The 13,498-nt window shown below is 38.0% G+C and overlaps 1 protein-coding gene across 14 annotated transcripts in view; it reads left to right on the top strand.

Annotated features, from left to right (window-relative positions):
- KDM6A (lysine demethylase 6A) overlaps nucleotides 1–13,498 on the top strand; it is a 159,301-nt gene that overhangs the window by 124,394 nt on the left and 21,409 nt on the right. For all 14 annotated transcript variants that reach the window (XR_008575835.1, XM_054816351.1, XM_054816392.1 and 11 more), the window contains one exon: nucleotides 13,048–13,177. Coding sequence is in view for 13 of the 14 variants with exons in the window: in XM_054816351.1 (XP_054672326.1) it covers nucleotides 13,048–13,177 (130 nt within the window). In the remaining variant the exon portion in view is untranslated. The remainder of the gene's footprint in view (nucleotides 1–13,047; nucleotides 13,178–13,498) is intronic.

Raw genomic sequence — 13,498 nt, 5'->3', positions numbered from 1 at the left:
ATCCTTCTCATGGGCTTTAAGGTGTAATTTCTATAAGGAGATTTGATACAGTTCCTACAAAAGAAAAAATCTGTTGTTTGGATTTTCTTTTTCTACTCATTCATCAGTTGTCTTTTATAGACATGGTTCATAGGTACAATACAAGCACTTCTCCTTAGATAAGAAAAAACAGCAACAATGTAGATGTTGGAAATTACAAATCTTAAAAAAAAAAGTGTTCAGTGCTGGTATTAAGCTCTTAAAAATCTTTTTTTTTTCTTGATACAAATAAGTCATACAGATTTGCTCTGTCGTTACAAATCAGTGTTCTCATTGCAAAACTGATAAATAATCACAGAATGGCTGAGGTGGGAGGTCCAGGAAGGGACCCCTGGAGATCGTCTAATCCAACCTCCCAGCTCACAGCAGGACCAACTAGAGCAGGTTTTACAGGACCACATCTAGCCAAGTTTTGAATACTTCCAAGGATGGAGACTCCACAACCTGCCCAGACAAGCTGTTCCAGTGCTTGGTCACCCCTAAATTAAAAATGTTTGTTTTCTTATGTACTAGTGCATGGGGCTATTCTTCCTCTGGTGCAGGACTTCGCATTTCCTTTTGCTGAAATTTGCGAGATTCCTGTTGACCCATTTCTCCTGCCTGTTGGTGTTCCTCTGAGTGGTCCCACAGCCATATGGTGTTTCAGCTTGTCCTTCCAGTTCTGTACCAGAGATGGCTTTTTTGGTAGTGGTGGTTTCAGTACCTATAGCTTAAGTATAGGAGCTGTTCGTGTGGTAGATTGTGCTTTAAAAATGCAGCCTTTCAGCTAGTTGTAGGTCTGTTACATTACAGTGTGGATAGTTTTGACTCTTCAGAAGTATAAGCCTTGATCCATCTTACATTCCGTTGATTAGCAGGTATGTTATTGGTTTTTTTGTCTTTAGTCAGTAAGCTTGAATCATTTTAGATCAGATGCATAATGGATGAAGGCAAAAAGTGAGGCCAGCCACTAGGAAACCTGGCAACAATTGCAGTGTGATTGTGCAAATTGCACAGTGTTATCTTTGGTGTCTTCGTTGCTAGTATTGCACATCCATGCAGGATGACACAGAGTGTGGAAGGCTAGGTTATAGAAGTTTCAGATAATGCTTCTTAGAAGTGACTTCTGGCAAAGATGTTACACTGTAAGTTACAGTGGTATAGGTATAGTTATATAGCGGTATAGAAATGGAGCAAATTTAGCCACCTGTGCAATAGCCAGTGGTCTGTGGCAGAGGAGGATGGTGGACTGAGAACAATAATATCTTAAACTGCTGCAGCTAAATCTGCCAACATTCATCTCTGATGCCTAAGTCCCATCTTCTTGACGGGCATGTTGGCGCTGGAATGATTAGGCTCATTGTATATCCATGTAGTCAGCTTAAATGCATTCCCTTAACAGTTTTGGTTGTTCCTAGGTCGGTCTTACTAAAAAGCAGTGTAGCACAAACACCAGGTTCCAAGCCTTGACAATTTCTATATGCTTCTTAGCTATTTATTTCTTATCTCAGTGTTGTTAAATCACTAAAAATGGCAGGTAAACTCCCCCCTCTTTCCAAAGAAAAGGAAATGGAAATGCATCTGTGAGGGTTGCATAATTTGGATTATTGGTGTGACACTGCTGTGGTTGTCACAGCATAGGAACCTCCAGCAGAAGTCAGAGGGCTGGGATTTGATGGCTGTGTCCAGCAAGCACGTTTACAGAGTCTCTTTCATATCCAAGTCTTTCATTAGATACAGGCTGTAACAGTACAAGTGGTAATTTCAGATTCCCCTGCATCAAGGAAAGATGTATTTTGCCACAGTAGTAATATTTTTTTTTCCTAAGACTTAGCGATTGTTCTGCAACCTTCTGAAACTTTCCTCCTCCCACCCCACTTACAAGCCCTGCATTTAGACATCCTGCACAATTGTGGAGCTCTGCATATAGTGTTGCTCTTATTATTGCACCATGCTGTGTCCTCACTGAACAAATTTTATCATCAGAGTGAAATCCCTGAGCATCTTAAAGTATTGTAGGAGTTTTTCCTGGACGGTGTTACAAGTGCCGACAGTTAAAATATATGTGATGATAATGGAAAAGCATTTCAGTGGCTGGCTTAATTTGTTGTTAAAGCTGGCAGTAATACTTCCAATTTTGTCTTTACTTAGAAGGGTAAAGGTTCCTTTATGAAGCTTTGGAGTGCCTATGGAGTATGAATGTGCTGGCAGGTGGAAGTATATGTTAGTTACATAGACAAGTTTGACACATTCAGTCACCTCTCCTCAGAAATAGCTTTATGTTATATGCTGAAACTTTATCTACAGGGGAAAGCTAGTTAACTGTAAACTCTGTTTACTGTATGTAACTGTCTGGTATTAATGCACCATCAGTCTTAATATACATTAAACATAGTTTATTCCATTGCAAGTGGAGCAAACTCCACTAGACACAGTTTAGACAAAGCTTTTCAAAAGTAAGTAATTCTCCTTCAAAGGTAGGTTGTGCTCACACTTACATGTGCTAGCAGGGAGCCTGTGAGATAGTAGCTAGCTTTGCAGATTCACACTTTGTGCTTACTGCTCACAGCCTTCCCTGTGTAGACTGTCTCGAAGTCCTTAGATTTTCTAGGTAGTCTTTGGAGAGATTTGCCTTCTTTCTCAAAAGAATTTTATTTGAAATCCAAACATGCTGAGAAATTGAAACAACCATTTGGAGCACTATAATTTCTGTATCTGTGTCTCACCGTTTGTGAAAAAAGTTACATAAGATGCCTTTGAAATTCACAAAAATCCCTTTAATCATGAGCACATGGTTATTGAATGTTTTGGTTTGTACTCAAACTGCTGTTTTCCATACTTAACTGTGTTTACAATTCTTTTAGTTGAAATGTTATCTGTATTTTTGTGGTGTCAGAATTCTTGTTGGAATTTTTACCATGTCAATATATTTTTTATTCCAAAGTGTTTTATTTTAGATTATATAGCAAATGTGGTGCTTTTAAGCGTTACCCTTTTTGATGTTAAAAACTGATAAAAGCATGTTTATATCTTTCTTTCACTGCACCCACATAAACCAGTTAAATGCAAAAAAGCTGCATCTGTTACCGTGATTGAGAGTTACTAGTTTTTAATGTACTGGGATGTGATGACTAATACTGATCATGGTATAGCGGTCTGTAGATATCTGTTACAAAGATAAATTTCCTAGAAGAGAAAAAACCTACAGGGAGCTTATTTTGTCATCTTTCAAATATTAAATCTTATATTGTAATGTTCATTTTCAAGTGAAGTTCCTACACCTATCATATTCATAAAAATGAAGAGTTTTAACAGCTTTTTTAAATTGGCACCATGTATGTGTTCGTGCCGGTAGAAGTATAAAAATAGCCTGGTGTTGGGATGAGTGCTTTGCAAATGCCCGTAAAAGAAATCGTGATAGACTTACAGTTCATTCTTGAAGTTTAGCTGATCTGTGTCTTCAAAATTTGCTTAACAGAAATTTGCGTGCAGCTTTCTTAGGAGAGTAATGGGAAGTGTATTCCTCTAGTCAAATGTTGCATTTTGATTGTTTTAGTATGATGTTTATCAAGCTCTTCAGAGGTGAGATCTGCAGTTTGTGTTCAGTAGCAAAATGTTGAGCACTTTTACTACAAAAATCCTAAACCAGTTTTTAATACAAGTCTTTACTCTTGTGCTCATTGATAGAGGTAGTATTCCCAGTGATACTTAATTTCTAAAGTAAAAAGAGGATAATAAAGGTATTTTTCTGTCTTTTTTTTCTACTTTTAAAACTGGCTTCATTACAGGAAAAAAAACCCCAAAACCTACAACTTTGTTGTGAGTGACACAGAAGTCTCTGCAGAGGCTTTTCTAAGCAAAGGTAGACTCTGCTGCAGGCAGGGCAAGGAGCTGGGGAGCTGCCACAAAGGACACAGTGGGGCGGGTGGCTCTCGCCCAGCCTGGGTGCGACAGCAGAGCCACAGGCATAGCTGAGCGCTGCTGGACAATGGCTATGGAGTTCCTAGCTGCACCTTGTCTAAGGAGAGCCAGAGCAAATCTGCCTGCCAAAACCTATTGACAGACTCCTGCTCGAACCTGTGAATTTAGTGCAGAAGGTCAGAATTGTAAGCAAGGCCAGAACCTGTAGATCTTTGCCATGCAGGTTTGCTTTTTGCTTGCCAGACACTGCCACTGTGCTTTCTTTAACTCACTGGGATGATACCAAGTTCTGCTTTAAATTGTACATAAAAGTTTCTAACAGTATTCAGGGACCTTAGTTATGAAATGTTGACTCTTACCCCATGTAGTTTGCAGACAGCTCAAAAAGTGTTAGATGTGCCTTTTACTTTCTTTCTTATTGAGTAGAGATTGAGAGCTCCCTCTTCAGCCTGTCTGCACTTTAATTCAGCAAGGCAGAGGACTTAGAAGCTGGATAATAAAGATAGATGAGCAATGGGATAAGTGGAGGAGAGACTCGTTTGGGGTTTTTTTTAGCAACTTAGAGGTCAAGAAATGCTTCAGTCTGGGCTGAGACTACTTTTCCAAAGTTTAGAAACAGAATCTCTCCTAGTCAAATTATGCTTGCTGGAAAGTGTCTGCATATGTCCTCTAATAATAAGAGATTCTGAGAAATTTTGTGGGGCTGGCAACAAGGTAACAATTACAACATTTTTAGGGTAAGCCTGAAGTGTAAAGACAGACAGACATTTTCCCATATGTGAAAATTCTGTTGTGCTTATTATTACTGTTTCTGACCTGTGCTAGGGCTGGTTACCTGTTAGGGAAAAGGTCCTGTCTACATGTCTTTTTCATACTAATAGAAATAATAACTCTATATAACATATTAATAGGGGTTATTTTCTTGCCATCCTTATGTCTTAGTTTTTCACATCTTTTAGACCCTACAGGTCCCTACAGGACCTGAAATTATTAACAGTTTGGGATTAAGTAATGCACAAAAGTTGATTCACAACATAACTATAATTGGCCTACTGCAGGATAGTGAACTGCAGTATAATGAAGTTCATCTCACAGGAGTGATTTTATCAGGAAGCAACAGTAATACTAATCACCAAAACCTGACTTGTTTATTAACGTTACTAGGATTTTACTTGTTGCTAAAGAATAAAGGGACATCAGAGATACAGAGGTTTGCTCTTTTTTTAAGGTAAAAGCAATTATTTAGAAAAGAGGTTCAGAAATCATGCATTACAATAAAATAAAAATGGAAGTAGTCAGGCAAAAATAAATGCTGGGAGATTGTAATTTTGCTTTATGTAAACAAGTGTTGTCTTAATAAAAGCTGCTCAAGTGAAGCCATTAGGTGAAAGGAGATGCTTTGTATCATAAAATGCAAACCACGTGCCAAATAGAAAACTCCATTTAATTCTTTTTTTATTATATGTGAATAGGTTGTCTCATCTGTAGGAACAGACTTGGTAGATGTTTTGTTTTGCCGAAGACTAAAGCGAGTGCTTAAGTAGGGCAAGATCATTGCAGAGGCTGAAAAGTTTCTTTACGTCCATCTTCCTTGGTGAGAATGTTGAGGAAATTTTTAACAGAGACTTATTCTATTCAGGCGGTGAAATGAGGTTGTTTAGGAGGCTGAGAAGAGGTCAAACAGAAGGTGCTGGCATAGAAATCGATACTTCCCTTCCCTTGAAGGGCTAGACAATGTTCACTCAAAAGCTACAAGGAATTTAGAAGTGCAGTAGCTGAGCTGTTGCCTAAAATATGCAAATCTCATTAAGATGCTGTTGTGGAGAACAGTAGGGTAACAAATGTGCTCGTCTTGTTAAACTGCTGTTGGAGTGTGCAGATGAGGGAGAATTGAGGAGGTGATTCTGGGAAGTGTAAGTGTGGTTTGGTTAGTCTTCCCTACCAATAAAACTGATTGCAACAGTGAATTTTAAGGTGGTTGTAAAGCAACTAAATTATTATGTTTGGTAAACTGTCTACGTGCTAAACTAAATTTCTTCAAGCTTCTGTGCAAAACAGCAGATTAAAGAGTATACTATTAATTATCCTTCCTTAGATTCCTGGAGAAAATCCTCTGTTGAGGTCATTTAAAAAAAAAAACAACAAAAAACCAAGTAATTTTGAGCGTAAGTGAAAACCATGTGATTAAAAGAAGAAAAATATGCCAGGAATAACTGCTTTGAGTTTGTTATTAGAAAAGCCAATTGTTATTACATGAGAAAAAGAGTATGCTGTTTTGTCTAGTTGTGTATCAGGTCTCCTTAAAAAGACTGTTATCAAAAGCTCTTTTCTGTACTCTTAGAAATATAAGTATCTTTTCCCTATGAGCAATCCTCCTGAAAGGAGAATTAATGAAACATTATCACAAGACTTGAGATTTAACACTTGAGCTGTTTATTTCTACTGAAGTGAAACCAGCTGATTTCTAGCTCTGTGTTTCAACTGGTGCATCTAATTAACATCCTGGAGGAGGGATGTTAAAAATTAAAAATCCAGTATCCATCTCAGTTAAGAGGGTCTATAACTTGCCCTTCCTAAAACTGACATGAGGTCAAGTCCTTCCTTTAAGCAGTGTAGAGAAGTTCCTGAGCTGACTTGTTTTGTTTCCCGTAAAAGAAATAAGAAATAGTTATCTTTTTTTTTTTAATCATCATTTATTAAAGTTTGTTCACAGCCTTGAAAGGACAGGCAAAGCTCCAAACAAAATTTTGATTTGAGATAATGACTTAGAGAAATAGGTGCAAGAGATCCTCAAACAATTCTAAAGTGCCCAGCTGTATAACTGGGCGACTTTGTGTCAGCTGAAAGTTACTGTTGTCGTTTTTATGGTGATATATGAAAAGACTAATTTGAAAACTCTTAAGGCATTTCTGAATGTGAAAGCTTTACCAATTTGGCTTAATTGGGGAAGGTAAATGAGAGGTGTAGGCTCGATGGTAATGTGTATTAAAAGGGGCTGACATGCCTCTTTGTAGTTCTTTTTGTTTGATGTGCAAAGAGGAAGAGTAGAGAGCAACCCATTGAGAAAAGAAAGTGACAGGAGACCAGGAGAGATTAGCTGCTGTGGGCTCTGTGGTGAACCCTGGGGCAGAAGCAAATTTGGGCTGAGCTTTCTGAAGGTGCTTCTCCTTGGCAATTGAGCCTGGGAAGTGAAGTCAATTAGTGAATCACTGGTTTGGGAACTCTGCCATTGAGAGGCAAAGAGCCTGAATCTATTTGAGGGGAGGTACTTTGTGGAGAAAGGAGCTGGATTAAGTTTGCGTTTTGTTCTTAAAAACAAACCCAACAAAAGCAGTTCTTGTTTTATTGGGAGGTTTTTTTGTCTGTAAGCAAAGGACTTTTTTGGCTTGAAGGCAAAATTGTTCAATTGCTCTAAAGGCATGTTACTTCTGGCAAGTCAACTTCACCATAGCAAAAGTTTTAAGAAAATTTGAAATATTGTGATTTCACAAGGTAAACCCTGCTTAAAGTAAGACATTCTGGTTTGTTTCAAAAGGCAAGTACAGAAATTTGCAGATGGGAAGCAGAATTATCTGGGAGTAAAAAACCATAGGAAAGATTTATAGTTTAGGGGGAAGGCAAGCATATGAAAAAGTTTGGTACCACTTGTTATAATGTTTTTCTTACATAAGTCATTAATGTGATTCTGTTGGTCTTATTGCCTAAGAACAAGATGATTAGCAAATGAAATAGGAAAGATGTAAAAGTCATTAAGAAAAAAAGGAACATTACTTCTTACATAATATATAATTAACCTATGAAATTCACAGCCAACCTGTACTATTGAGATCAAAACCAGAGCAGAATTGAAAAATTATTGGAAATACATTTGCATAATGAGAAAATCCACAATTCTATTGTAGGATTTTCTGTAGGTTTAAAAAGAAAGATCCTGGGAATATTGCCAGCTAGTACCTGGTTGTGAAAGGCTGGGGTAGAGAACTGCATGATAAACAGGTTGGCATTACTTGCATTTAAGCATAATGTAAGCTTGACTTGACTTCTTTATGTTCCCCTTTGAGAGCTAGTCTTTCTACTGGCTATAGAAGCAGCCTGGGGAGGTGAGCCTCAGAGAGCCCAAGTTGGGTGTTGTGAGTAACCACCTCCTTCCCAGGGTGATGGGTGTCGACAGACATTTTTCTGTGTTTTTGTAATAGCTTGCAGTATGGAAGCAATTAATTGTATCTATTAATTGTTAAGAAAGGCTGGCTATTTCTGTTCTGAATCAGGACTGGGCCAATGAAGTACTATGCATCCCAGTGTTTCAACTGATTCCTTCTGTAGGCACATTTTTAAAATGTTTTGTTCGTTCTTCTTTGTAGATTAATTAATTCTGATAGATTTAAGATAGAGTATCACCTAAATCCACAGTTCCTTATATACATGTTAAATGTGATTTTTATTTGGCGAAGAGAGGGTATTAATTTTGTTCTTCAGAATAACTATAATCTCTTGAGCAGTAAAACCTTGTTAATTCTCATGCAGCTAATCCTTATATAATAATTCACTTAAACAGACTGGCTTCACAACAAAAATAGCTGCTTAAGCGCAAATGATTGTAACTTATTCTGGTTTGGCCTGTAAACTGCATCTAAAATCCAAATGTATAGATAACTGGAAATTGTTTAGGAACTCTTTCTTATCATCAAAAAGTCACAATCTCCCAATTAAAACACAAAAAGGGCAAATATATTTTAAAATATTGAAGCTAAGAGTTGTAGAAGACTCAGAAATGAAGTTTGGAAGAGGAAAACTATAGCCAAGAATGAAAAATAAGAAACACAAAAAACCACTAATGCTTGATGACTGCACAAGTGCTATTAGAATAGTGAATAGAGGCAAGAGAGTTCAGTAAATATTTTTCTTCTGAGCTTGGGAAAAAGGCACATGCGATGTTCACATCATGGGATGCATGATAACGCATACTCTGTTTTCACAATAATCAAGGAGAAGGTTAAATGATAGTTACACTTACATTTGGCATTTTTAAGTCAGAGGCCCAGATAACATACATCCACGAGCTCTGAAAGAGCAGGCCAGAGAATTGTTTAACATTCACACAGATTATTTTTATAGTTCTAGGAAAGCAGGAGAAAGTTCCAGAGGACTTGAAAAGCACAATGGAACTGCTTTCTGAGAAATCAACGTAATCCTCTGTCTGACATTAGGCTTGAGCAAAATGATAAATTATTGAGGTGATTAATTTAATAAATGTAAAGGATAGTAATTAATGATAATGAGGCCTGGTTCTTGGAAAATAACATCATATTAACTTTAATATTTTTGATGTAATTGAGACTTTGTATAATAAAATAGTTAAAACTAATACAGCTGTGTAACAGTTGGCTATCAACTTGCATGATATCTTTTTTTAGTCAACTAGAATGACACAAAGTCAATACATTACCTATGAAATACAGCAACTACCTGATAAATTTCATGTAATTGTAAAAATTACAGTGATACTGCCTTGGGATCAGATTTTGGTCTTGTTTTACGTAGTTTTTGATAATGATGTAGGGCTCCGACAGGGGAGTCTCCAAGGCTGGAGCAGCTGGAATCCATTGTCCCATGGGGCAGGGACGTCCCAGCTGCATAACAAGCTACAGGGTTGTCCATGCAGTGAAAATAGTAAACTCGAGGGAAGAGGTGTGGTAGACTGGTGAAGGCATCATCTCAGGCTAAGCTATCCATCGCCATTTGTCAAGAAATTCCTAGATAACGTTAAATTATTTGTGTTTTTATTTGCGAAAAGCACAGACTGGGGAGTGAGTGCCATATAATGAAGAGGACAGGTGACTGTTGCGAAGCAAACTGGGTCATACATCATCTTCTGGTTAACTCTGTATTGCGGTACAGTCAGAGGAAAAGTTATTCTCTAAGACTGAACGCTGTAAACTGTTTTTAGAAGGTGTGGGAATGTATCCTAGAAAGCAGTAAGATGGAAAAAAAAGGGGTGTTTTAATGAATCTGGTGATTGATTATTCAAGAGATCTCATAATTACGTGAAATCCAGGCACCTATTTCATCCGTAGTGGTTGATGTTGCTCATATGTATCGCAGTTTGAGTTGGGTCCTCAGGGTAAAGCAGTTGCAGGAGTCGTTGTTGCTTTTACCCATCCAGCAAATTGCAGTGGAGTGAGAGCCGCACATCAGCACACACCTCTGTCCTTACCCTTCTGAGGGTGACAGCTGCTCCTGCCTTCTCTTCCCACATTCTGCGGGAATGAAGGGTGTTCTCCTGCCTGTGCGGTCCATGAACAGACAATTTCCTCTGGAAAGTCAATTTAAAGGAATGAAACCTGTCCTTCTCTTCATCCTCCATCATGGCGTTGTAAGTGACTGTTTGGGCATCAAGGATTTTTTTGGGGCCTAAATCAGGCTTGTTTTTTCTCATGCGTTGCATCTGTTGCCTCTTTCAGCCAGTATGAAATCCTCTCACAAAAAATACGCTCTTGACACAGAGATGTATGAGATTTTCCTCACGGTTGCTGTGGGCAAAAAGGGTCTTTCACTTGCCTCACATTGGCCATAGTTCTTTATTTCCAGAGTTGGAGAGGCCAGCAGTGGATACTCACACCACTTCATTTCAGGTGCCGGTAGCAAATCTTTTTAGTACTTCTGTGGTGTTTTTTATAATTTCCGTTGCTCTGTTTTCCACACTTTCAATTACAGCATTATTCTTTAATAGGTCTCTTGTATTGTTATTAATAGTAAGTTATTCTGATTCACAGACAAAAAAAAGATGATAGAGTGAAACTGGTCCATTGAAGCCAACTTTAACTGTTCTGCCCATCTGTTTCCTGTGCCACTTGAATTACAAGCGTTTTCCTATCTCAGCTTTGCTTTTCTTTGGCCCCTTTCCTCTCTTGATATTTCTACGCAGGGTTTTAGTAACTTAAGAGGAGACTGTGGCAGACATTTGGTAGTATTGACTTCAAGTGCTGGGTTTATGAGATATCTCTGTTCTTCTGATCTTTTCCTCTGTACTGTCTGCATTCTTCTGTATCTCCTCTGCCTTTCCAGACCTGTAATTTCTCTAAGCATAGAGGAGTTTCTCCTTTCCCTATAGTCCCCTTTCCCTGAAGACCCCACACACCCTGGCTTTACTGAGCTTTCACTATGGGGATGGTCTTGCGGTGACTACTGTAGCTTAAGTCACGCTAGTTCTGAGCAATGGTCCTTTATCTTCGGGTTCAGTCTCTCTCATCTTCCTTGCCTCAGAAGTTGCCTGAGAACTGTTTATCAATTCAAACTGAATTTTGTCATAGTTCTCTTTGATTTTTTAATACTATGTATTTGCTTTCTTTGGTTTTATTTTTCAGTTTGGTAATGCAAAGATTATAGTTACTGCTAATACCTGCTATTCAGATTATAGTTTCACTTTATGCAGATGGTCTGAATCTCAGATTCATGCAACTGTCGATAAATTTCTTTGGGTGATGATTTTATATTGCTGTGGGTTTTTCTATTTTGGGGGGAGGGGAAGGGGGACAGTAGGGTCTTTGCAAAGAACTAGATCAGAGATTAAGCATTGGTCAGTGAGGTTTTTGCCAAGTTGGATGATGCCTAATCAAAGCTTCCACATTGTGCGCTCAGATTCTTTGAAGTTGCAATCTATTCTGGCATTAGACTCACCTAGCACAAGGAATAAGCAGTGTTTGGTATTTTGTCAGGCGTGCTTTGGAGACAGTTGTTAAATATGTCTCTGTATTGCTCTAATCTCCTGTCAGAGGAGAGCTGTGTATGAGTTAGCAAGCTGGCATAAGTTCTGAACCGAATGACTGACTTGTCGTGATGAGCAGTTTCTCAGGATGCTCGTCTTTGCTGTGGCCTGGGGTTGATGAGATGATTGCTCATTGTCTTTAAAGTATTCATCATAACAGTCAGTCTGATCTGATCTCAAGCCCCAAGTCCATCTTACTTGTGGTTTGTGGTAGCTTGATTTGAATCAGTGCTCTCACGTGCCAGCATCCAGCTCTGTGATATTTCTCAGTGCCAGTATCAGTTTCTGTGTTTTAGAGACAAGCTCTATTGCTAGTTTTCTGCTGAAGACTGTTGTTACTAGAACAACTTTTTTGTAACTGGTGAGTTTTGTAAAGATACACGACTAAATTATGCATTAGAAATATGCCATTTTGTTGGATATCGAGAGGTGGTAACAACAGCTAGTGAATCAAGTGAGGTTGGAAGAAGGATTTGAATAGTATTTAATTCAAAGAATTTTGAGGTAGTTGAGTCATTCTTAACAAAAAAAATTTAGGGGATGGTTTTGTTAATACTTTCCTCCTGATAGTGGCTGGAAATTGAATATAGACTAAGCTCAGAATGCAGATTTTTCAGGTCATTCATTATAGGAAAAGTTAGCACACATATAATGGGTTATCCACATCTGGAAATCTCCAGAGAAAGGCTGCAAATACAAGCAGCGAGGTTCTCACTCAAGTATGCCTATGGGTGCTGGCACAGTAACTCACTTGGGGTAGGTCCTTTCCTCTGTTGCTCAAACAAATGGATTATGCCGCAGTGGCTCCTTCTGGCTTCAAAATGTGTAAATCAGAGAGAGGTAGGTGGTTGTTCAATTTAGTGTCGTTAGTGTAGTTGTAGTTGGTTTTTGTGGCTGAGCAGTTTTTTGGCTGAGGCATTGTCATTTTCTGACTTTGTGCTCTGCCACAGTGCTACGCAGAGCATTACCGAACTGCATTATCTCAGCCACTGTGAATTGATCATCCACCAGCCAGTGCCGACCTAATAAGGTTCTTCTCTATTTCCAGTTGAAACCTGCTTTCTCTGTTAAATTTTATCAAATGAGTCATACTTGCTTGTATTTAAAACGGCTATATTTTTAACTAATAGTGGTGATGTTGCAGATTTGTCAGGCAAAGTGGGTATTATTTTGAATATTATCAAACTATATAGTGAGAATTCTTGATTAAAATATAGGAGCTTTATTTGCATCTTGAATTATGGTTTCTCCTTATACATCGTTATTTTGCAGAAGAGATGACACTAATATATATTTATTTTATTTGTCAAGTATTGACAGAGGCAGCTCTTCTTTCCTTTTAGGAATCTGGGTAAAAATGGCTTATCTAACAGTAGTATTCTATTGGATAAATGCCCACCTCCACGACCACCGCCTCCACCGTACCCTCCCTTGCCAAAGGACAAGCTGAATCCACCTACACCTAGTATTTATGTAAGTAAATCTATAATAGAAGTACATTGACTGTCTTTTGTAATTATTTGGATGTCTGAATTACATAATGTAATTATTTTAAAGATGCACTATTCAGAGCTGAATTCTAATTACATGCTCTCCCAACTAGTGTATAAGCAGGAAAAATGCTAACAAAATTTTGTGACTTAGTTTTAAAGTACTTATAAATTAAGAATTTCAGTAAATAAGATGAAAAACAGCTTCAGTATTTATTATTTTTAATACTCAAAATACTGGCAGAATAAGCAAAACAATTCATTAGCTACAATGTATAGTATTGCAAATATTTATGTATATTTT

The sequence above is a fragment of the Grus americana genome, chromosome 1 (assembly GCF_028858705.1).
Source record: "Grus americana isolate bGruAme1 chromosome 1, bGruAme1.mat, whole genome shotgun sequence".
In the NCBI taxonomy this organism is placed as follows: domain Eukaryota; kingdom Metazoa; phylum Chordata; class Aves; order Gruiformes; family Gruidae; genus Grus; species Grus americana.
This window is presented reverse-complemented; position numbering and strand designations above follow the sequence as displayed.